Source organism: Myxocyprinus asiaticus, chromosome 20, assembly GCF_019703515.2.
Source record: "Myxocyprinus asiaticus isolate MX2 ecotype Aquarium Trade chromosome 20, UBuf_Myxa_2, whole genome shotgun sequence".
Taxonomy (NCBI): Eukaryota; Metazoa; Chordata; class Actinopteri; order Cypriniformes; family Catostomidae; genus Myxocyprinus; species Myxocyprinus asiaticus.
The window spans coordinates 42,559,518-42,584,674 of NC_059363.1; the positions used below are offsets into that span (position 1 = coordinate 42,559,518).

General features: G+C 39.5%; 1 protein-coding gene across 4 annotated transcripts in view; it reads left to right on the forward strand.

Annotated features, from left to right (window-relative positions):
- The window catches only part of tiam2a (TIAM Rac1 associated GEF 2a), a 187,359-nt gene that overhangs the window by 88,113 nt on the left and 74,089 nt on the right, over positions 1 to 25,157 (forward strand). For 3 of the 4 annotated variants that reach the window (XM_051646173.1, XM_051646174.1, XM_051646172.1), the window contains exons 7-10: positions 13,896 to 14,081; positions 14,156 to 14,302; positions 15,604 to 15,648; positions 18,431 to 18,487. In XM_051646173.1, coding sequence (XP_051502133.1) covers positions 13,896 to 14,081; positions 14,156 to 14,302; positions 15,604 to 15,648; positions 18,431 to 18,487 — 435 coding nt within the window. The remainder of the gene's footprint in view (positions 1 to 13,895; positions 14,082 to 14,155; positions 14,303 to 15,603; positions 15,649 to 18,430; positions 18,488 to 25,157) is intronic. The other variant, XM_051646175.1, reaches the window with a different exon arrangement.

Here is a 25,157-nt window from a genome sequence, read left to right on the forward strand (position 1 = left end):
AAATCCACAGAGTTCCGGCTCGGACATCCGTGGAGGGAGACAGGCCCTGATCAATTCTGGCCAAATTTCTGAGATCATCCGATAAAGATTTCGTGTTACGCGAGGCGAGGAGTAAAGGAAGGCTTTCTTGGAAGAACCGCAGCATTTTCTTGTTCCCAGACTTTGCGAATTTGACGAGAGAAATGTGATCGATTCAAGGAATGCAAGAAACTCTTACATCAACGGAAGGTCGCTTTTGCACTGATGTTACCGGCCAAATTGAGAATAGATACTAAGGATGGCCACAAAATATTTACATGCCTACAGCAAGCGATGTCCTTCATAAAGTCAATGGAATGAGTAAGTCATTGTGTGATGCTCTCGATGCAGCCGAGTGGGCCTGACTCACTGAACATTCACTTGACTGTCTGAGGAAACTGAGTGCCTTTTTTGTTTCTTTTTGTGTTGGTTTCGCCTAGCGGCTGGAGTTTGTTTTGTGAAGTAACACTCCTCCGGGACAGTTTGTGGATGAATCTGCATGTCCTTTGTGCTTATGCCTCCTATTGGATGGAGTTTGTTTTGTGGAATTTTTCTTGCAAACATTAGAGTGATTAGGGCATTTGTTGCATTCATGTAACAGCTGAGTGGGCCTGACTCAATTAACATTCACTTGACTGTCCAAGGAAACTGAGCGCCATTTTGTTTCTTTTTGTGCTGGTTCTGCCTAGAGGCTGGAGTTTGTTTTGTGAAGTAACACTCCTCCGGGACAGTTTGTGGATGAATCTGCATGTTCTTTGTGCTTATGCCTCCTATTGGATGAAGTTTGTTTTGTGGAATTTTTCTTGCAAACACTGAAGTGATTAGGGCATTTGTTGCATTCATGTAACAGCCGAGTGGGCCTGACTCACTGAACATTCACTTGACTGTCCAAGGAAACTGAGTGCCATTTTGTTTCTTTTTGTGCTGGTTCTGCCTAGAGGCTGGAGTTTGTTTTGTGGAATAACACTCCTTCGGGACAGTTTGTGGATGAATCTGCACATTCTTTTTGCTTATGCCTCCTATTGGATGGAGTTTGTTTTGTGGAATATTTCTTGCAAATCATTATAGTGATTAGGGCATTTGTTACACTCGTGTAACAGCCGAATGGGCCAGCTCACGGACCATTCATTAAGTTTTTTTTTTTTTTTTTCTGGTTCCGCTAGCGGCTGGAGCTAGTTTTGTGGAGGAACACACCTTCGGGACAGTTATGTGGATGAATCTACACGTTCTTTTTGCTTATTCTGCCTATTGGCTGAAGTTTGTTCTATAGATTATTTTCTGTTGTGTAAGTCTGTCTCTCAAAATTTGTATATAAGCACCGGACTTGAGCAATCCAATGACAAAGTTGACGCGGGGACTCTCGTAGGCATACATGGACTGTTTGAGTTTAGAGGGATGGATGCCGGTTGGCGCTGTCGTGCATGGGGTTAATGCGCATGTTTTTTTTGTTTTTATTCTGGGGGATGTTCTGAGGTTGATTGTTGCACCAATGTTGGAATGTGGTCTTTATAATTTTATTTTTGACATACAATCTATTTTTTCTCATATGACAAAACATCAAACGTTAATATGAGTGGATTTTCTCTCTCCATGTGGAATGTTAATGGGTTGGGGCACCCCATAAAAAGATGGAAGGTTATTTATTTTCTTAAACTTAAGAAATATGATATAGTGTTTCTTCAAGAAACACATCTTTCCCCGCAGGAAGCTGAAAAATTTGGGAAGATATGGGGTGGACATGTTTGCTTTAGTACTGGCTCAAGTAAGAACAGGGGAGTCATTACACTGATAAGTAAGCATCTACAATTCAAATGTCTCAAACAGAGTAAAGATAAATTAGGAAGAGTCATTATTGTTTTAGCTGAAATTCAGGGCAAAGGTTGATTTTGGCTAATATTTACGCACCTAACACTGATGATCAGGGCTTTTTTATAGATCTTGAAGTGATGTTGCAAGCCGCTGGCACCCCCATGATGTAATATTGGGAGGAGACTTCAATCTTTTGATTAGTGTGTAACCCCTTAGAGCAACAGTGATGCTTCACAGGATGTGTAAAAATCTTGGTCTTACAGATATTTAGAGACTTTTGAACCCATCTGGTAGGGACTATAAATTGTTTTCATCAGTCCATAAGATTTATTCTAGAATAGATTTTTATATTATATTAATTATATATCTAGGTCCCTCATTTAATCTTTTGTTGATTGCTCAATTGGAAATATCTTAGTCTCAGATCACGCCCTGATGAGTTTAGCGGTGTTGCCACATACGGAGAAAAAGAAATCATATAGTTGCTGCTTTAATGTATCCCTTTTGCAAAATCCTGAATTTAAACAAATGTTAAAGGTCGAAATCAATGTTTATATGGAGACCAACTGGTCCTCAGTATCCTCTGTGGGCGTGGCTTGTGAGACACTTAATGCAGTTCTTAGGGGTCGGATCATACAGTATGCCTCATTCATCAGGAAATCCAAAGCACGAGAACTCATGGAGTTGGAAGGGAATAGTGCCGAGGCAGAGCTGAAGCGCTGAATGTCGTCTGATGGCCTCAGAGAATTGACCCAATTGAAATATAGATATAACACTATTTTGTCACGGAAGGTGGCGTTTTGGCTATTCAGGGCAAGACAGTCATTCTTTGGGTCAGGGGACAAAGCAGGAAAACTTCTGGCTAGATATATAAAGCAGAGAGAGTCTTTTTCTACCATACCCTCAGTGAAATCTGCTTGTGGTGAAATATTTACCTCGACCATTGATATTAATAATGCTTTTAAGGAATTCTATCTTAATCTCTATATTATTATATATTATTTTACTCTGGATACGGGCACATGGCAGGGTTGCCCTCTTTCCCCATTATTGTTCTGTCTTACTCTGGAAACATGAGCAGCCGCGATAAGAAAGGAGGAGGATTTTCCAGGGGTAGTGGCAGGAAGTGTGGCGCATAAGCTTTTGCTTTACGCAGATTATATTTTATTATTCGTCTCTGACCCTACTTGATCTATGCCTTGCCTCCGCATAATTATTAATTCCTTTTCTAAGTTCTTGGGATACAGAGTTAATTGGTCTAAATCCGAAGCTTTGGCTCTGACAGCGTACTGCCCGGTAACGGCTTTTCAGACGGGTACCTTTCAGTGGCCCAAACAGGGCATTAAGTATTTGGGAGTTCATTTTGACCCTTTAATAAAAAGGTTTTTGAGCGATGTGGACAGGTGAGCTACACTACATTTATCTATGACTGGAAAGGTTAATGTTATAAAAATGAATTGTATTCCAAAATTCAGCTACCTACTACAGTCTCTCCCCACTGAAGTTCCCCTCTTTTATTTTAAACAATTTGATAGTATAGCTAAATCCTTTATCTGGAATGGTAAACGTCATCAGATGCATTTTAATAAGTTACACAGGCCAATTGACAAAGGTGGGTTAGGTCTCCCCAAGATTTTGTTTTACTATTATGCTTTTGGTCTCAGACATTTGGCGCATTGGTCGCTTCCACCTGAGAGAGCCCCTCCCTGGCTCTTTATTGAACAGGAGGTCCTTGCCCCTATCCTGCCATTGCAAAGTCTTTCTACCAAGCTGCCCTGAGAAGTAAAGACCCATTAATACTCATAAATGCACATGCATTTAGTGTGGACAAATGTTTCCTGCGTTTTCAATTTGGACATTTACCTGAACGTTGCCACAAGTATTTGATTAAACCCTAAATTGTGCATTAACAAGTCCCCTTTCTGCTGGACAGAATGGATTAAGAAGGGAGTTGTTACGCTGGGTGACCTGTATGAAAATGGAGCATTGAGATCCTTTGAAAATATTATACAGTGGTTTGGGATTCCCAGATCTCAATTTTCAGGTACTTACAGCTGCGCCATCTACTTTGTACCACCTTTGGGTGTAGTATGTAGCCCCCTAAAGCGGCAGACACTCTTGAGATGAAGCTTGCTGCTTTTGGAAAGGGTCACGAGGCTTCAGCGTACTATTCCTGGCTAATTCAGAGTCTAGGGGACGGGGTTTTAACATTACTTAAGAAGTTATTGGAGAGGGGGCCTGGGTAGCTCAGTGGTAAAATACGCTGGCTACCACTCCTGGAGATCGCTAGCTCGCTAGTTCGTATCCCAGGGTGTGCTGAGTGACTCCAACCAGGCAACCAAATTGGCCCGGTTGCTAGGGAGGGTATAGTCACGTGGGGTAAACTCCTCGTGGTCGCTATAATGTGGTTCGTTCTCGGTGGGGCGTGTGGTGAGTTGAGCATGGTTGGCACGGTGGATGGCGTGAAGCCTCCACACGTGCTATATCTCCATCGCAACGTGCTCAACATGCCACATGATAAGATGCGCGGGTTGATGGTCTCAGACACGGAGGCAACTGGGATTCGTCCTCAGCCACCCGGACTGAGGCGAATCACTATGCGACCACGAGGACATAAAAGCACATTGGGAATTAGGCATTCCAAATTGGGAGAAAAAAAAAAAGTTATTGGAGAGAGACTTGAATTTAGCACTGGAGGATGAAGAATGGGGTAGAATTTTTTTAAATGTCAAGTCTATGTCTAGGGATGCAAGGGTGCTCCTCATTCAGTTAAAAATTTTGCATCGTTTTTATTGGACTCCCTCTAGATTCTATAGGCTTGGCCTTAAAGACACACCTACTTGCTGGTGATGCCAGTTGGAGGATGGGGACATAACCCACATTTTTTCGTTCTGTACTAAGATTCAAGAGTTTTGGTCGAGTGTTCAGAGTTATGTCTGTGAAGTCTGGAGCACTCAGATTTTATTCTGCACCAGACCTGTATTTTGGGTGATGGGGCGGGTATTAACGTAGGGAACAAACACATAAAAATCTGGGTCCTTACCAGAGTTATGATCGGCAGGAAGGTTATTCTTGGGGGATGGAAGTTGGGTGGTGTGCCCTCATTTCATGAGTGGTGCTGGGCAAGGTGGCGGCCTTTGAAAAGATGTCGCATAGACGGCTGGGCAGCTTGGATGCTTATGGCAAGAAGTGGGGCACTTATTTGGCCTTCCTAGAGGGTTGCCATGGAGGAGTAGTGGAGAGGGACAGTTTAGATAAAATATATATAATTAATTAATATTTGGAACCCTTTTTCTTTTTTGTTGGTTTTTATGTCATCGAGTATTTTCTTTGAACTGTCTGTTTATACTGTGTGTCAGTTGTTATTCAATGTCTGACCACTGGGTTGTATGTTGGGTGATGGGAGGGGGTCATATATTGATAAAAGTTGATTCCGTGTTTTCATGTGCTGTTTGTGTTAATTTGAGTTTGGGATCAATAAAAATTGTTAATGACAAAAAAAATAAAATAATCACAGAAAACATTCCCAGTCTTAGGTCAGTTAGGAGCACTACTTTATTTTAAGAATGTGAAATGTCAGAATAATAGTTGAGAGAGATTTTATTTCTTTCATCACATTACCAGTGGGTCAGAAGTTTACATACACTATGTTAGTATTTGGTAGCATTGCCTTTAAATTGTTTAATTGGGTAAAATGTTTTGGTTAGCCTTCCACAAGCTTCTCACAACAAGTTGCTGGAATTTTGGCCCATTCCTCCAGACAGAACTGGTGTAAATGAGTCAGGTTTGTATGTCTCCTTGCTTGCACATGCTTTTTCAGTTCTGCCCACAAATTTTCTATCGGATTGTTGTGCATGACACTGCGGAGACTCCGCATGTGGAGGCATATGCTACTCTCCGCGATCTACGCACAACATACCACACGCCCCATTGAGAGCGAGAACCACTAATTGCGATCACGAGAAGGTTACCCCATGCGACTCTACCCTCCCTAGCAACTGGACCAATTTTGTTGCTTAGGAGACCTGGCTGGAGTCACTCAGCACATCCTGGAATCGAACTCACAACTCCAGGGGTGATAGTCAGCATCAATAATCACTGAGCTGTGTAGCTCAGCAAGTATTGACGCTGACTACCACCCCTGGAGTCACACGTTCGAATCCAGGGCGTGCTGAGTGACTCCATTCTGTATTGTGTTTAATAGAATTCTGTGGTGGAAATAACGGTGATGGAAATTAAATTTAATTGTTTTTAAAAATTAAATAACCGACTCCTTTGTCTTGCTAAGGTTAATTTCATAGCTAACATTTTACAATTAAATAATATTTTCACATACTTTTCAATATTCGGCATAATCAAAGCTTGAATGAAATGACGTCCAATAAAAATATTTGCTCACAATATGTATTTAGCTTGAATTTTCTTTTTCTTAAAACATAATTTTTCTCATATTTCATCTCAAGCATTCTCTTCATGTGCAGATTTGTCGATTTGATTAACAAGTACACCAACCTAAAACAAAATAAAAAAAAAACTTTATTAGGAGCAAAATGGTTTGGTGTGGTAGAAATGATGCCACAACAGTTAAACAATTGTAATTTTCGAAAAATGTATAGAAATCATTTTCATTTTTAAATATTTATATCACTCTCTGTTTAGATTATAATAACATGTATAATCTATGACATGTTTTTAACATGTAATAATTTGTATATTTATAATGGATTTTCACAGTTTAACAATGAAAGTCTGGGTCTGGGACAAGACTATAAGAGTCAAATCTATACATTAAAAGGCATTTGAAAAGTACCAAAAATTAAATGAGCAAGGCAAGGTAAAACTTTCAAGTTTTCAAGTTAGTTTTAATGTGAATTTCACACACCAAAAAGAAAAAAGCTTTCTTTTAATTAAAGTTTTTATTAAAATCAACCCCTGTGACATGAGTCAAGTCATTTTTATTTGCATAGCGCTTTTGACAACACACAAAGTTTCAAAGCAGCTTTGCAGAAAATAATGTACAGAAAATGAAACTGTAATGTCTATAAAGTCTTAAAGTCATGAAAATGTCAGAAGTTGAAGAAACCCATATGTAGCCTCAATGCTAACAGACATGGACTAAAAGCAATACATGTCCATTTTCTGGAAGTCTTCAATCAGGAAAGGTAGAAAAGTTGCCTTAATTTCTTTAAGACTTTAGGATGAAGGTACAACTGTACATTTACAACTGAGATTTTATGCTTTTAACCAGTTAAGGAGTCAAAGTTTAGGCCTTTATAGTGACATGTGAGTATGTGCTGGCAAGATGTTAAGAATGTTCAAACCATAATCTTAACCTTAATTTTGCTAAAAGTAATCTCAGTATTGTGTCTGAAACAAGGGGATAACCCATTAAGGATTTATCTTGTTCTGAAAAGGCATGTTAATCTTACTGTCACAAACTGCTTTAGAGGTTGTATGACCCACTGCCTGATAAGAATCAAGGTTATGATACGTGGGAACCTCTGGAGCCGATTCAAAGGTCAAAGTGGGGGGGGGGTTAGCCGGCTAGAGGGTGCCTGGCACTGGATGAGGGATTTGGAAAAGGGGAAGAGGTTAGATTGGTCTGAGAAACTGGACCACTTTGAAGTCCTGTCTCTGCAAATCAGTGCCAGCTGTGCACTTTGAAGTCTCCACTGACCTCCCCTCACCCTTTTTTCCAAATGGAATTATAATTGTCTTGCATCTACTACAATTAAACATGTGCCAGAGAGACAAGTGAAAGAGAGGATTATTTGCCAGGAAAGGCACATTCCACATTTGTTTTAATGAGACTGAGAATGTGACCAAGCGCTGCATCCAGATGGGTGCAATCTGTGGCAACGATTGCAGTTCTACCAGTTCAGATTTGCGGGAATATCTGGGAGAATATCACTGAGCCCAGAGTGCCACTGTGGAATAGTGTTACCTCTATGGTTAGCTCTAAGTTGTATAGCAAACCTTTGACTATCGGCATAAAGTCTGGTCCACTTTGCTTCTTATTCTTGCCAAGAACCACCCACTTCGACCGGAAGAGTTTGTCTGTCCAACATGTTACGCGACCAACCACAGTATTGTTTCTACGTGCCACTTAGGGGTGGTAAACCTGAGCTAGTTTCTTTGTTGAGGAGTAGTTAACTAACATTACATTTTTCTGTAGCATAATTATTTTCACAATAGTGTAGCTTTTCCAGTAACAAGCTACATTTTCCATTTGAGCAGCGCTGTGTTTCACACAGTGTTACATTTGTCACATTTTATTGCAAACACAGCAATACAACCAAAAGAGTAATCAAATGCGTTCTCTGATGTAGCACTGGGAAACCAAATCATTTAAGTGAATCGGTTCTTTCAGACAGTTCATGTAAATGAACCGGTTAAAATAAACGATTCCCTCATATTTACTGTTGAGAACTCTGATTCATATTAATGAGTCGGTTCTCTTGGATGGCTCATGCAAATGAACTAGTTCGCATTAATGATTCACTAATTCACTTGAGCCCAGGCCAGCCTTAAATGGACTTTGACTTCTTATTTTAAGCAAAATATTTAGTTGCTGATTTGTATCACTATATATTGATTCAGTTATATAAAATAGGGTGTTTTCAAGTTAGTTAGTGTTTTACTTTTATTAGTATACATTTATGTTCAGTTTAATTTTGTCACCCAATTTGTTTAACCCTTACGAAAATTAACCATGCTTTTACTATAGTAATATTGCAAGAACCATGACTGTACTAACTATGAGTTTTTGGTGAAAACCATAGTTTTGATGCAATTAATCATGGTTTGCTGCAGTAATAATGTACTTTCCAGGCTATCCATTGTTTTACTATAGTAGTATTGTAATAAACATGATTCTAGTAACAATGGTTAATTATGTGATTACTATGATTTTACTACAAATACCATGGTTAAACTATGATTACTGTAGTAAAATGATGTTAATTTTCATAAGGCAATGTCATCCTAATTTAATATACTGATTCAGAACTGATTGCAGAATTGAATTCTAGAATTTGTTATAAACTCAGCAAAAAAGAAACATCCTCTCACTTTCAACTGCTTTTATTTTCAGCAAACTTAACATGTGTAAATATTTGTATGAACATAACAAATAAGATTCAACAACTAAGACATAAACTGAATAAGTTTCACAGACATGTGACTAACAGAAATTGAATATTGTGTCTCTGAACAAAGTAACAGTCAGTATCTGGTGTGGCCACCAGCTGCATTAAGTACTGCAGTGCATCTCCTCCTCATGGACTGCACCAGATTTTCCAGTTCTTGCTGTGAGACATTACCCCACTCTTCCACCAAGGCACTTGCAAGTTCCCGGACATTTCCGGTGGGGAATGGCCCTAGCCCTCACCCTCTGATCCAACAGGTCACAGACATGCTCAATGGCATTGAGATCCAGGCTCTTCGCTGGCCATGGCAGAACACTGACATTCCTGTCTTGCAGGAAATCACGCACAGAACGAGCAGTATGGCTGGTGGCATTATCATGCTGGAGGGTCATGTCAGGATGAGCCTGCAGGAAGGGTACCACATGAGAGAGGAGGATGTCTTCCCTGTAACGCACAGCGTTGAGATTGCTTGCAGTGACAACAAGCTCAGTCCGATGACGCAGTGACACATCGTTCCAGTCCATGATGGACCCTCCACCTCCAAATTGATCCCGCTCCAGAGTACAGGCCTTGGTGTAACGCTCATTCCTTCGAGTTCGACCATCACCCCTGGTGAGACAAAACCGCAACTCATCAGTGAAGAGCACTTTTTGACAGTCCTGTCTTGTCCAGCGAAGTTGGGTTTGTGCCCATAGGTGACATTGTTGCCGGTGATGTCTGGTAAGGACCTGCCTTACAACAGGCCTACAATCCCTCAGTCCAGCCTCTCTCAGCCTATTGCGGACAGTCTGAGCACTGATGGTGGGATTGTGCGTTCCTGGTGTAACTCGGGCAGTTGTTGTTGCCATCCTGTACCTGTCCCACAGGTGTGATATTTGGATGTACCGATCCTGTGCAGGTGTTGTTACATGTGGTCTGCAACTGCAAGGACGATCAGCTGTCCTTCCTGTCTCCCTGTAGCGCTGTCTTAGGCGTCTCACAGTACGGGCATTGCAATTTATTTCTCATGCCTCCATGCAGCATGCCTAAGGCATGTTCACGCAGATAAGCAGGGACCCTGGGCATCTTTCTTTTGGTGTTTATCAGAGTCAGTAGAAAGGTCTCTTTAGTGTCCTAAGTTTTTATAACTGTGACCTTAATTGCCTACCGTCTGTATGCTGTTAGTGTCTTAACGACCGTTCCACAGGTGTATGTTCATTCATTGTTTATGGTTCATTGAACAAGCATGGAAAACATTGTTTAAACTCTTTACAATAAAGATCTGTAAAGTTATTTGGATTTTTACAAAATTATCTTTAAAATATAGTGTCCTGAAAAAGGGACATTTCTTTTTTTGCTGAGTTTATATCTTAAAATATTTTATTTTTTAATAGCTTTGCTGACCAAAGTTCAGCCATGAAACTCTATGTGGTGCAAGGTGCTAGGTTTTTTAAACTTTTTATCTGTTGGCCAATTGGCTCGCTCACATGCGACATATTAAGCCGATCGGCTCGCATGGTGTAAGCTCATTGGTTCTTTGACATATAATGCAGCAGTCAATAAAATTGCATCTCTCTTTTTATCTAACATTTAAATTTCCCAGTTTCGCAGATAAGCCGATCTCATTGCAATGTGCTGCAAGAGTTTTTTTTTTCTCTGAAACCCACCTTCACCCCAGCACCATATGTCTAGATCTGCTATATGGGGATTGTATTTGCATAATAGTGCAGCATCATGTCATACATGCTCGATGTAGCATGTCTTGCATTTTGTCTAACTGTGCAGCAGCAGCAACATGTCCACATGCTTAACTCCATATGTATGAATATTTTCTAGCTGCAGCAAGTCTCCGTACCTGCTCTGCAGCAGCAGCATAGCAAATCTAGTCCACCAAGAGCGGTATCCTATCAATATGTCATATGCACATTAACATGCTAAATCTTTCCGAGAGTTGTCATGACTGAAATTGACTTTTTGTTAGTAGCTTGTAGTGTAGCTAACTACTTTTTGAAAAAGCAGCTTGACTGTTGTTTAACTACTTTAAGTTATGAGTAGCTTGTAGTTTGAGAATCTGGAGTTTCAAAGTAGCTTTCCCAACACTGAATAGTTCATACCACAGTGATAGACCAACATGAGAAAAAAAGAAAAAAAAACTCTCTTTATTCAAATAATGGCACAACAGTTGTACAGAAAACACAGAATAAATTAGTGGAAATGTGTCTTTTTGTCCGTACAAAAGAAATAAGTTCAGATTATTTAACATTTATAACTCGGAAAACAAAGCAGAATATACAGTTCTGCTCATGGATATCTATCTACCTTACTTGCTTTGTCTCAAACAAAACTCTTCAGTATTTTTCAGAGACTTGATGACACTGGTCTCTTTTAGACACGACAGTGTTTCCAGGGGGACTGGTGCACCCTGATTCCTGTAAATTGCTTAAATCCAGTCAATCAGATTGGTACTGATGACTTGAGCCAGCTCTAGCCACATTTGTGTGCAAAATACATGAGATGATCAGTAAACAAACTGTTGGACTAGGGACTTCTAGAGCTCCAATACATTCAACTAGAGCGATCTTACAGCTATCTTTTTCCCCACCTAATCCACACAAGTACCTATCAGCTGATATCAAATATCCTGAGAAACAATTAGAAGAAACTTCTCAAATTGGTTTCAACGAATGTGGCAAGCCAATATGGTCTTAATGGACTCTCTTTTGTAGTAATGGGTGGATGCCAGTGTCCAGTGTCACTCTCCTAAAATCCACTATGGGGGAGGGGAAGGTTCCCATGAGCTCATAGCACAATGTCTGATCTCTGTCCAGTCTCATTATGCTTGGTTTAATTGCATGTGGTTGAGCTAAAAGAGTCGTCAAACTCATTGGAAGTGGTTTCAAAGATGCTGACTAAGGCTAAAACAAAGCATCAAATCAACAGATAAAGCAAAGTAAATGCCCAAAATGCTCATTTTGCCAAGTAGTGTAAATGTTTCTTTATCTACGTCTGATGCTCATTGCTATATATGAAATCTTGTATTGCTAATTCAAATAAATATTTTAAAATAAAAAGTGGACAGCATGTAATGATGAAGAATAACTTGTACTATTAAAACAAACATCATCAAATGCTATATCTCCCTTTATTAGCAAAATGAGAAATGTTCAAAGAACTTTGCAATTAATGGCCCTGGCCTATTCTCTTATTCTTTATATGTGTGCTTCATCAAAAGAGTGAGTTATTGGGTTGGAGAACCATTGCCCCCAAATGGTTTCCCCCATGTCTTTTATTACAAATGATATCATCTGAGAGTAATTACAGCCACAAAGATGCATCTCTCAAGCTGTTTCTGCCACCATACTGGAAAACATACCTTCCGAAATGTGTTAATGTAGTGCTCTTGTAGTCTTGCATAGCAAGATATTTGTGTTAACAGCTCTGGCTAAAGGTCTGGTCGATATTGCTATCAATTCTGGCCAAGATGTGCCCACTTAGACATGAAGAGCTGGCTGTCTGACATCAAAATAATACAAACTCTGACTGATTGCTTAACATGTACTGTTTAGGGCCAGGGATGTCATAGATATATACTAGAGGTCTGCATGGGCATTAAGTTGAAGCCCGAACCCAGCACGTACCTGAGACCATGTGAACTGACCCGACCAGTACCGTCAAATCTTAAGCCCAAACCCAACCTTTACCTGAAATCACTCACTCTTTTTATCATTTCTTTTACAAGCAAATAAATATGTTGCAATATGCTGTATTTTTGTTCTAGGCAACATTTGAAACAGTATATTTAACTGTAATTTTAAACCCCTCAGCATATCAGAGTAAAAAAGAAAAAAAAAAACGTTTATCGAGTCCTGAAACTTTACCAGGTGAAGAACAATCTGGAATCCCGTGTAACAGTGTAAAAACAGCGAGACATGGCACAACGGTCAAAGACGTCCGAAAAATGGCACAGATGCAAAAAATGCATTTGATGTAAACAACCCCTAACTCTCCTGTTCCTACCTGTCGTTGTCCTTAATTACAAACGCAAACCCGACCTGAATCTGAAGTTATAAATGAAAAACTGACCTGAACCCAACCACAATGGTCAGGGTGCATTAAGGAACCGCGGGACCCAGGGCTCACCATTCCGTGTTAGTAGTTATGTAGTTTACTTGCAACTAGGTAGCTCAAACAAAACCCTGAAAATGTTTTTAAGATTTGATGTCACCAACCTGGCAAACTTTGGTAAATCTAGGGAACGGAATGGGGCAAGCAATCTGAAGCTGAGACTAGTGTTCATGTAGCTTAACTTGTAGAGCATGGAGCTTGCAATGCCAGGATAATGAGTTTGATTCCCAGAAAACACATTCTAAAGGCGTGGTCACATTTACTTTTGCAGTGCGAAATTTTGCTGCCAAAATACACATATCTCAATGGGAATCCACGAGATCAGGAATTTCGCGTGATGGAATATCAGTGGCGAAGAATTTTCCCTTGTGGATTTCATATGGATTTCAAGTTTGGTAAGCTTTGACACATGAATTCGCTGTGTTGACCAATAGGACTTTGCTTAGTGACCTCTGTGTGTGCTGTGCTTCATACATAGCTGCACTGAATATTTGCAATGGACCAGGATGTCATTTAAGCAGCAAGTTTCTTTATAACTTCAGTCTCCCAGAAAATAAAGTGCAGCATTAAAAAGAGGCTGCTTGGTAATACGTTTTTTGCGGATTTCATATGTGCTCCACATCCGTCTACGCCTTCTTCGCCCGTGGAATTTCACTGTGCAAGGTAAATGTGACCACACCTTATACCTTGAATCCACTGTAAATCACTTTTTAAATAAACCAATACATGTAATTAAATAATTGTGTAGGGCAGCTGTTTGTCAGTTGGCTGATAAGATGCTTTTCCTCATTAACTAGTGTTTTCATTTGTGGACAGATCCAACAGTGGGAGCAAAACCTTGAGCGCTTCAACATGGACCTGTTCCGCATGCGCTGCTACCTGGCCAGTCTGCAGGGGGGTGAGCTACCCAACCCCAAGAGTCTTCTGGCCACTGCCAGCCGCCTAACCAAATCAGCACTTGCCCGACTGGGAATTTTCTCTGTCTCCTCCTTCCATGCGCTGGTTAGTCGCTTTATCTGAGTTATCCACATATAAACCTTGAAAACCAGTGTAGTTGACCTCTTCTTGTCATTCAGATCTGTTCCAGAGATGAGGCCACAATGCGAAAGCGTTCTCTGTCTCTGTCCCTCCGAGATCGCAGTAAGAAAGGGGTCTTTTCGTCCCTCAAGGGCCTGGATACCCTTACCAAGCGGGGTCATGAAAAAAAGCCCTCCGTTTCACAGGTATTACCCCCACCCTGTATGATTTAGCCAGCCTTGACAAACACATGCAAAGTACATTTACTGTATTTTCCACATTCTATGTTTTTTTTAGGGTGTTTCGGCACTTCTTTTCAGGTGTCTGAAACAGTTTGCAAGAATTTTGGCTAATATGTAAACACTATCGAACCCTTTAAAGCAAACCAAACACAGATCTTGGGTGCTGGTCCGCTTACGCCCCCGAAACTCAAATGTTTTAGATTCCAGAAAACAATAGTGTGAATGGAAACTGGACTGAGACCCGATCCCATCTAAAGAAGGTTAAAAAGGTCATGTAAAGTGTGAATGCAAAGGAACCTTGGTTCTTTTTCACTCAGTTCACCTTTTGATTCACTTAAAGGAATAGTTCACTCAACAATGATAATTCTCTCATCATTAACTCTTATGACTTTCTTTCTTCTGCGGAACATGCATCAAGTGCGAGGAAGTGTAATCGAGCTTCAAATCATGATCACACCGAGGAGACTTGATAGTGAAAAAGGAGTTACTTTTTGGTCTGTTATCACCCAAGACATTGATTAAACCAAAGGTGAGTAAATAATGAGAGAATTTCATATTTGGGTGAACTATTCCTTCAAAGGAGTCTGGTTTTGTTTCTTTTAAAGAGAACTCAAGTGTTAAAACATCCTGATGTAAATTTATGTGTCATGCTGATGGTAAATTCCTCCCACAGGTGCAAAAAAAAAAAAAAAAGGACTTTGATAAATAAGGACTCTTAAAAGGTAGTAATTACGGTGCTGATAGGATTACCGATGTTGTTAATTCTTCCATCTCCGCCTCCTTCCCAGAAATGCACTGTTGGAGATAATAAGAGGTCTATTTTCAGATGCAGGGATTCATATCTGGTTACCAGTTGTAAAGCTTTGAGATCTTGATGAAGCTGATGATGTTATTTTTTCTTCCCTGTTGAGATTTTACTGCATTGTGGTAATAACAGTGATATAGTAGTAGTTGAAGAACTGCATTGGACTGTGTGTTTTTAAACCCAGGGAGGGGAGACCCATGAGGTGAGGTGAATTTTATAGATTTCCTGTCATGGCTGTGCCCTTGAGCAAGGCGTTTAACAGCATTTTGCTCTGGGGGGACTGTCCTGACAATTAGAGTTATGTATGCAGTTTTGAATAAAAAGTGGCAACTAAATAGCAAATAACTCATGCTTGTTTTGTTGAGTCTGTTGCACTTCATTTCCACCCAGTAAAGCATTTTGGTCTGCATAAAAGGTGGAAGGTCCCTCATGTTGTTTTTTCATTCTGTCCTATGAAAAGGATTTCATTGGTTTGAGCTGCTGTTCTTACAGTGGTCTTCCTCAGGTAAGGAATTCTAGTTTACTGGACCACAGCTGGTATAGCATGGCTCAATGTAGCAATATAGATGCGTTTCAAGTTTGCCCTTTGTTGACCGTGACATAACATCTCTGTTCCAAAACTTACTGAGCAGCCTACCTAGACAGCATTTTAAGGCATTGTAGGCGCTCCACCAAAGGCAGTTCCTATGATACCTAATATTGTTCAATATGTCTTGTTTTGGCCAAATTGTATTGCAGCATATCATGTACTCTTTACAGAGGCAACCCAAGGCAATGCATTGCGGCAAGCATCGGTAAAAAAAATAAAATAAATCAAGATGGCGGAAAGAGGAGAGAGTAATGCCAATTGTAGAGATATTCCATTTAATACTAAAAAATATGACTTGAAATAGTTCAAGCTATTTTTTCAAGCTATTGGGCCTTTGTCCCACTCTTTTCCCCATTCTGTTTCCTGTCTGCATAATTCATATTTTCTTTAATACTACTTAATGTATAATATTAAATATAAAATAATATAAAGCTCGTTTTACTAAAGTAATATTATTTTCATGCAATTAACCATGTATTTACTGCATTTATATGGTGTTAATTTAGTAACCATTTTTAATTTTGTGGTTACTATGATTTTACTAGAAAATACCACGGTGATACTATGGTTACTGTAGTAAAACCATGGTTAATTTTTGTAAAGCAAGGTTGGGGTTAGATGTAGGGGTAGGGGTTGGTGTAGTGAGTCTGTGGGACTCTAAATAAACACAATAAACATGCTGCAGTGATGCCCCTATAGTGTGTGTCAGTAGTTAAATACTATTTGCACAGGAGAGTAAATTGCAACTACCTTTATTTCCACCAGGGTGCAGATAGCATCTGCTAACATGAAATGGTGTTAGCTGAAAGTCAACATAAAATCAAAATATAAATGTTTTTTTAATGCACATTTCTGGTCTTGTTGTGCCGATTCCTCTGTGCACACTATCCCTACTTTCATTTTTCTCATTGAATATCCTTTTTCACTCAGAAATACATAAGATTACAGAAGTAAAATGGGTTGCGAATGGCATTCAAATGGACTGAAAGAGGTTCTGTTTTGGTTTGGATGCTGCCTCTGAAGTCAGCTCTTTTTGTAGGCACTAGGCAGAACAGAAAGGCATCTCGCTATGTTTCGGAACAGACCTATTGTCCCCCCCTGCTTCTACCACCAATGCACGCACATGTCATCCCATAGCATCTCATGGGGCCCAAAATAAATAAATGGCCCCTGTCATTGTCATGGAGTCCCTGTCGCTCTCTGACATGTGTTGTGTAATGCCTAACGAGCCCCAATTTCATTTCACACCACAGAAGGCAGAGGTGTGGAAACAGACAGAGGGAGAAATGTATTATAAATTATTAAAAGCCATATGTGGTAAATTGCAGCCTTCTGTACTCTTCCCTGCAGTTACACACAGATGATTTGTGTAAGAGCCTTTCGCTAATTGCTAAATATTAAAGGGGCCAACCTTTTACTAAGGATGCTACAATAGCCATCAAGTCTTTTTTTTGTGTGTGTGTGTGTCTTTTTTGTGTGTGTGTGTGTCTCCCCGCCTCTCTCTCTGTTTTCTCTTGCTATCTTAAAATTAAACAGTCAACCTTTTAGCCTGTGTTTGGTCTTCCTTTCATAAAGAAGCAAATCATTAGTTACTTGTCCTTGACAGTAATCATGTTCACCGATATCTCATATTAGCCTCTAAATTAGCCTCTAAATTGGGTTCCCTTTGTCCCTCCCTTTTGGTCTCCCTGCTGGAAAGTGCATCTGAAGCTGGTAGTTGCTGTGTTTTGGAACTGGTAGCTGATATCTCTACACTGGTCATTGGCTGGAACATGAAACCTTGTTTGTTGCTGGTCCAGCCTGGTCTATCAGCTTAAGCTGGACTTTCCAACAGGGCGTGTACAGTATTTGCGTCAGATACAAATTGCTTTCAGGTTTTGTCATTTATAAGGAGCTAAGGGTCAGATTATGGGGAATTATTTTATTTTTTATCTTTTAAGGTTAAAATAATTAAATGAATAAATTCAGTGCACCATCACAAGTGGAGTTTTGGATCGCCAAACTTCCTCCGCACTCCAAAAGACCATCTATTGAAACAAAGCAATGTAATGCAGGCTTTGCAAAAAGGCTGTTATTGAAAGATGGGGAAAGAAGCTCACAACAAACCCACATCTCTTTGGGTGTATGCAGCAGTATATCTCATTTCAAATGTGAAGAGGCTGTGTACACATACATCAGTCTTAAAGACAAGGCAGCAAAAAATGTAAATAATACCATTTACAATTTCATACAGTTTCAATTTCATAACAAAATTCCATCAAATTGCATTGTGTAATTTTTAAACAAAATTAAATTAATAAAACTTAAAATATTTAGTTCATATTAAATGCTTCTTATATTATTTTGATAAAGATTACTAATTTTATTTGATGGAATTTTATTACATTAAAATGCATAAAATACATTATTTTTTGAGTGTATGATACTGCTCATTTTACATGACCATACAAGTCTCCTCTTTGAACATTCAACTTGAATATTTATCCAACTAACCATTATAGTGCTCTTTACTTCCAGTGAAGCCTTAAAAGCTTTTAAGAATTCACTACAAGAAATTTGCTTTTTATTTAGAAACTAAATGATAGTTTGTCAGCTTGTCAAAATGAATATTTGTTACCATGGCTCTGTTCTGCCTGACAGAAAATTACTAAGATTCTTAAACACTGTGTAGTGATTGTTTTTTCCCCCTTTGTTTCAGATCTTTGAAAGTGATGGTGTAGGACATCTAGACACTATTCCTCCTTGTAGTTTTGAGGTAAGATACTGTATAAGTGAAATACAGTTTTGTTGTTGTTTTTTTTTACCACTAGAAGATGCTTTGTTTTATTTGATGTTGATTGCTGATTGATTGTTTATCGATCAACCACAACATTAAAACCACCTGCCTAATATTGTGTAGGTCCCCCTTGTGCCACCAAAACAGCGGCACAATTTTACAGAGCAGTTATCCGAGTTATCATAGACTTTGTCAGTTCGAACCAGTCTGACCATTCTCTGTTGACCTCTCTCATCAAGGCATTTCCATCTGCAGAACTGCCGCTCACTGGATGTTTTTTGTTTTTGGCACCATTCGGAGTAAATTCTAGAGACTGTTGTGCGTGAAAATCACAGGAGATCAGCAGTTACAGAAATACTAACACCAGCCCATCTGACACAAACAATCATGCCACGGTCCAAATAATTGAGATCATATTTTTCCCCCATTCTGATAGTTGATGTGAACATTAACTGAAACTCCTGACCCGTATCTGCATGATTTATGCACTGCACTGCTGCCACACGATTGGCTGATTAGATGATCGCATGGATAATTGTTGGTACCAGATGGGCTGGTTTGAGTATTTCTGTAACTGCTTTTATGCATATATAACATATAATCTAGCCCAATTCCAGAAAAGTTGGGACAGTATGGAAAATGCTAATAAAAACAAAAATGAGTTATTTGTAAATATTATTCATCCTGTGCTATATTGAAAGCACTACAACACCACATTATTTGATGTTTTATCTTGTGAATTACATTTTGTTTTGTTTTTATATATACACTCATTTCAAGTCCATTGATTAAGACACTCCCAAAAAGTTTAGACAGGGGTAATTTAGGACTAATAACAACCTGACAAGTTGAAATGACAAGGAGATGTTAAACCAGTGAGGTAATTGTTTTATGTATAAGGAGCCTATATAAAAAAAGCCTAATGCTTCAAGAGCAAGGATGGGTCGAGGTTCGCCAGATTGCCAACAGATACATCAGCTAATAATCCAGTGCTTTGAGAACAATGTTCCCCAAAGACAAATTACAAATTGGTAATTTCACCCTTTGCAGTGCACAATATAATTAAAAGATTCAAGGAATCCAGTCAAATCTCGGTGCATATAGGGAAAGCCTGAAAACCACTTCTGAATGCGCATGATCTCCGATCCCTCAGATGTCACCGTCTTAAAAAAATTCATCTGTGATGGATATCATGAACATGGGCTTGGGATTACTTTAGTAAACCTTTGTTAGTCAACACCATTTGCGGTTGCATCCACAGATGCAAGTTAAGACTTTACTTATGCAAAGCAGAAGCCATACATCAACACTGTCCAGAAGCGCTGCCGACTTCTCTGGGCTCGGTCTCATCTGAGATAGAAAATAGAACAGTGGAATTGGGTTTTTTGGTCCGACAAGTCCACATTTCAAATAGTTTTTGAAAAATACAGCCATTCTGTTCTCCGGGCCAATGGACCATCAAACTGTTCTCAGCATCAGGTTTAAAAGCCAGTGTCTGTTATGGTATGGGGGTGTTTCTGTGCTAATAGCATGGGTAACGCTTACATCTTTGAGGGCACCATTAATGCAGAAAGATATGTACAGATTTTGGAGCAACATATACTTCCACCTAGATGCTGTCTTTTCCAGGGACGTCCCTGAATTTAACAGCAGGACAACGTCAAACCACTTTCTGCCTGGATTACTAGTGAATGGCTGTGTAAGCAGATGCGGGTGCTCCAATTGAGAATGTGTGGCGCATTATGAAGCGTAAAATATGGCAACAAAGATCCCGTACAGTTGCGCAGCTGAAGAACTGCATAATGGATGAATGGGGGAAAATTCCACTTTCTAAACTTAACAAACTTGTGTCTTCAGTGCCCAAATGCTTAAGTTTTATTAGAAGAAATGATGTTGCCCAGTGCTAAACATACCACTGTCCAAATTTCTTTGAAGTGTGTTGCAATCACACACATATATATATATATATATGTGTGTGTGTATATATATATATATATATATATATATATATATATATATATATATATATATATATATATATATATGTATATATAAAACAATTAAATTCATAAGATAAAACATCTAATAATGTGTTGTTTTTGTGCTTTCAATATAGTACAGGGTGAATGGAAATTACAAGTCACTTCTTTTTGTTTTTATTAGCATTTTCCATACTGTTCCAAATTTTTCGGAATTAGGGTTGTATTTAATGACCCTAACTGTCATCATTTCTCATTTAAAAATAGTCTAATTTAAAACAGATCTGCTCTGTTAATGGGGACATGTCAAATATGTGATTTTAGGGCTTTCAGTGGTTCCTCACCAAATGCCACTTCAACATTCTGCATAACCATGATAACTAGGTCCATGGTGTCCAACACCAAGATTTGTATGTTAGTAGTTGCTAAGAGGCAGTGTTTAAGGATGGCGGTTACTCCAGACAGCAAGAGTCTTTTCTCCATCATTCCATCTTTAGCATGTGTTGGTGAAGGTTAGCCTCTATAAATGATTTTCCCACTTTGGAGAGGAAAGTTTTAAGTCAGGGTTGCGGTGCTGACAGCCACACACAGAGGCGTATGCTGGGTGGTTGCTCTTGGCTGCTATTTTGGAAAGTTGACCGTTACTGTATTGAATAAATGCACAGTCATTCTGCTGGTCAGAGCGTCATTCACACCACTGACTGGACAAGCAGGGAGTTATACACTTTTCTGAGGTAACTCTGTGTTCCCTCTCTAAAAAAGGCCATTACTTCATTGAGTGAAATGTGTGGACACTGTACCTCTGGAACCGAGACGTGACGTGCTTTCTTTGGTGTGTGAAGGTGGATAGGCATGTTTGTTTCCAACACTAGAGACTTAATCTCCAGTGTGAGTTTCATTTAGTGACACATCCTTAAACAAGCATAGAATTATGCATCTAAACAACCAGTAGGAGCCACACTGTGAGTCATGGAACAAGCTTTGTAGCTATTTAGTCAATCTTTGAATTCATAAATAGTTTTAAAATAAGGTTTTAAAAAAAAAAGCTGTAAGTGTATCTAGATCAGATCATATTATTTTAGGGTTTGTAAGCAAATCCTTTGGATCACACTAATCATAAATAAGAAGATACAAGTAGACTTATGATTTCTAAAGACTGATTCTTGTCTGTGCAAAACTCTCATCTGCGATGCTGCTGTGCAGCTAAAATGTTCTGAGTGTTTTTAGTGCATTGCTATGCAGTTGCTAGGTTGTTCCAGGTGTGTAGTTGCTAAGGTGTTGCTAGTTAGTTGCTAAGGCATTGCTAAGTAGTTGCTAGGGTGTCCTAGGTAGTTGCTAAGCCTTTGCTCTATAGTTGCTAGGGTGTTCTAGGTAGTTGCTGAAACATTGCAAGTTAGTTGTTTCCTTTGGGAAAACATGTACTATCAAAATAGACCCCAGAACTTCAGGGACCTTTTGACTAGAATATCCCATCCCACAATATTAATGTTCTTAAATTATTTGTTTTATATTTCCAAGTTTTATAGATTAAGTAAAACAAATACCTTTCTACAATTGAGATTTCTCCTCTGATGCATTGATAGTTACATTGACAGATTATATTTTGCTCCTGTTACAAGGAAAATGTATTCTTTTGAACGTGCATATTGCTCGTTGTTTTCATTGAGCCGGTGTTAATTTTATTCAGCAAATAACAAATGATTATGCTGTTCATGTCAATAATTTAATTTCATTGGGTAGGGGTCGTTCGGGATTTTGAAAGTTAAAATAGTGTTCCCCTGGAAAAAAGGTTGGGAACTACTGTTCTTGGTAGTTGCTAGGGTGTTTTAGGTAGTTGCTAAGGCATTGCAAGGTAGTTGCTTGGGTGTTCTAGGTAGTTGCTAAGGCGTTGCTAGTTAGTTGCTAAGGCATAGCTAGGTAGTTGCTAGGGTGTCCTAGGTAGTTGCTAAGCCTTTGCTATGCAGTTGCTAGGGTGTTCTAGGTAGTTGCTAAGGCATTGGAAGGAAGTTGCTAGGGTGTTCTTAGTAGTTGATAAGGCATTGCTAGGTAGTTGTTAGTGTATTCTAGGTAGTTGCAAGGGTGTTCTAGTTAGTTGCTAGGTAGTTGTTAGGTTGTTCTAGGTAGTTGCTAGGGCAGGGCTGTCCAGACCTTTTCTACATTGTAATAATAATTTAAAAAAAGAAGCTTGATGCAGATTGCCACTATGGCATTATATTTATATTCTATGCTTAATATTATACAAGTTTAAATCAAATTTTGTATTAATAAAGGATATTTCTCTCATCAAGAACACTTGCAATAAAATGCAGGGTCAGAAATTAAGGGGGGCTGGGGGCAAAAATACCCCCAAAAATTACCAAAAAAAAAAAGTTCAAAATGTTGGCGCAATATCTTTTAATATACCATCTGATATAGTCCTTAAAATTCTACTTTAAGAGTAGCATTACACATTATGACTGTATGACATACAATATGTTTTTAATAAAAGAATGACACAAGGGACCTGGGTAGCTCAGTGAGTATTGATGCTGACTACCACCCCTGGAGTCACGAGTTCGAATCCAGGGTGTGCTGAGTGACTCCAGCCAGGTCTCCTAAGCAACCAAATTGGCCCGGTTGCTAGGGAGGGTAGAGTCACATGGGGTAACCTCCTCATGGTCGCGATTAGTGGTTCTCGCTCTCAATGGGGCACGTGGTAAGTTGTGTGTGGATCTCAGAGAATAGCATGAGCCTCCACATGCTGTGAGTCTCCGCGGTGTCATGCACAGCGAGTCACGTGATAAGAAGTGCAGATTGACTGTCTCAGAAACGGAGGCAACTGGGGCTTGTACTCCGCCACACGGATTGAGGTGAGGAACTGCGCCACCACGAGGGCTTAGTAAGTATTGGGAACTGGGCATTCCAAATTGGGGAGAAATGGGGATAAAATAATAAATAAACAAATAAATAAAAATAAAAGAATGACACAGTACATTTTTGTATGTTTAGAAAAAATGCCCTCATAAACATAAAAAATGCCCCTGAAAATTAAATACACTCTGCAATTATTGGCCCCTTTATGGAAAAGTTAATTTCTGACAATGCAATGTAATATTATTATATGAAATATTATATTGGGAAATAGCTTGTTAGTTTCAGTGCACTTGGAATTGTGTTTTTATTTATAGTCCATTCAGTGTCACTGCAAGAGAGTGCACATAGAGCTGCTTCTAAGTGTGATGCATCATATTAATCATAATATTTTCCTGCTATGTGATTCAAGGAACTACTCTATATATACAGTATATTAGTAATTCAATCCTAGTTTCTGTTCTGTTGTTACTTCTGTTACAAATACAATTTTTGATTTTGATCAAAATGATTGCTCTCCCTTTAACTTGGTTGACACGCAAGTGCATGGTGAGCCTGCGTGTACTGGGAGAGATCCGTGAATTTCTTGTGCCCTCTCTTATGTCCTAACTCTCAAATGGCACTGGGAAGTTTGTGAATAATTTTTCATGTTTCAATTAAACATCAGAACAAACCAAATCACTACAATGAATTAATCTTCCCAGCGCTACAGAAGATGTTATAGGAAAGTGTGCTCGGCTCGTGCAACTCTGCGTGGTCAATAAACTCTGTGCGGCCGCTCCCGCCGCACAATGACAGCTCTACTCAGTTGCATGATGCTTGGTGGTGTCGGGACAATTTATCAAAAACTAGTAGGCTACATGAGCAAAGTATCTAACCTGATAGCAATCCTTTCACAAATGCATCATTCTTTTTTCATGGCGCTTAATCCGTTCATTACAAACTCCTGAGCTCTTCCAAATGGATGAAGCTGGTGGCAGCTAAAGAGAACATACTAGTGGAGATGATGCGCTGTGAAATGTGGCTGCACTTGATAGCGACACCCAGTGTACAGAATATTCATTTAATTAAATTTCTCAATAGCGGGCCAAAATCTGTTCTATTTCTAAAATCTTAGCAACTACCCAGAGCAGTCGGCGGGCCGCAGTTTGGACACCCCTGTGCTAGGGTGTTCTAGTTACTAAGGCATTATTAGGTAGTTGCTAGGGTGTTCTAATTAGTTACTAACTCCCCAATCACACCACAAATGGCCTCGCGCAACAAAGCAACACGATCCCATTCATTTTCAATGAGAGCACAGTGACTTCCGGTGACAAGAGCTGTCACGACCGTTGGCGACAGAGATCGCTGTGGGGAGCGACAAGACAAGTCAAGCGGCGATCACACTGCCAGTGACACGCAGCGACAAAACGACCTCATCTCATTCATTTTCAATGAGAGCTGGCGACTTCCGGTGATATGAGCGACGGCGACCATTGGCGACCGGATGTGGGCGTGTCCAGCGACGCGACAAAGTTGAGAAATGTTTAACTTTATGCAAATGAAGAGCGACTTTCGGGAGCGACAGCCAATATGAGAGAAGATGGTAAAGCTCAGGTGATCCTTCTCTCTCTCAGCTCCTGCAGTGACGGAAAGATGGAGGAAAGGCTAATCCTTGCTGTTAGCAATTTACCAGTGTTATATGATAGGTCTCTGCCCACGAACAGGGACATATTTAAGAAAAATTATGCGTGGAAAGGTGTATCTGAGATCGTGGGGATTCCAAGTAGGTTTAAATCATCAAATAGCTTTTAACTATTAACTATTAAATAATTTGTTTT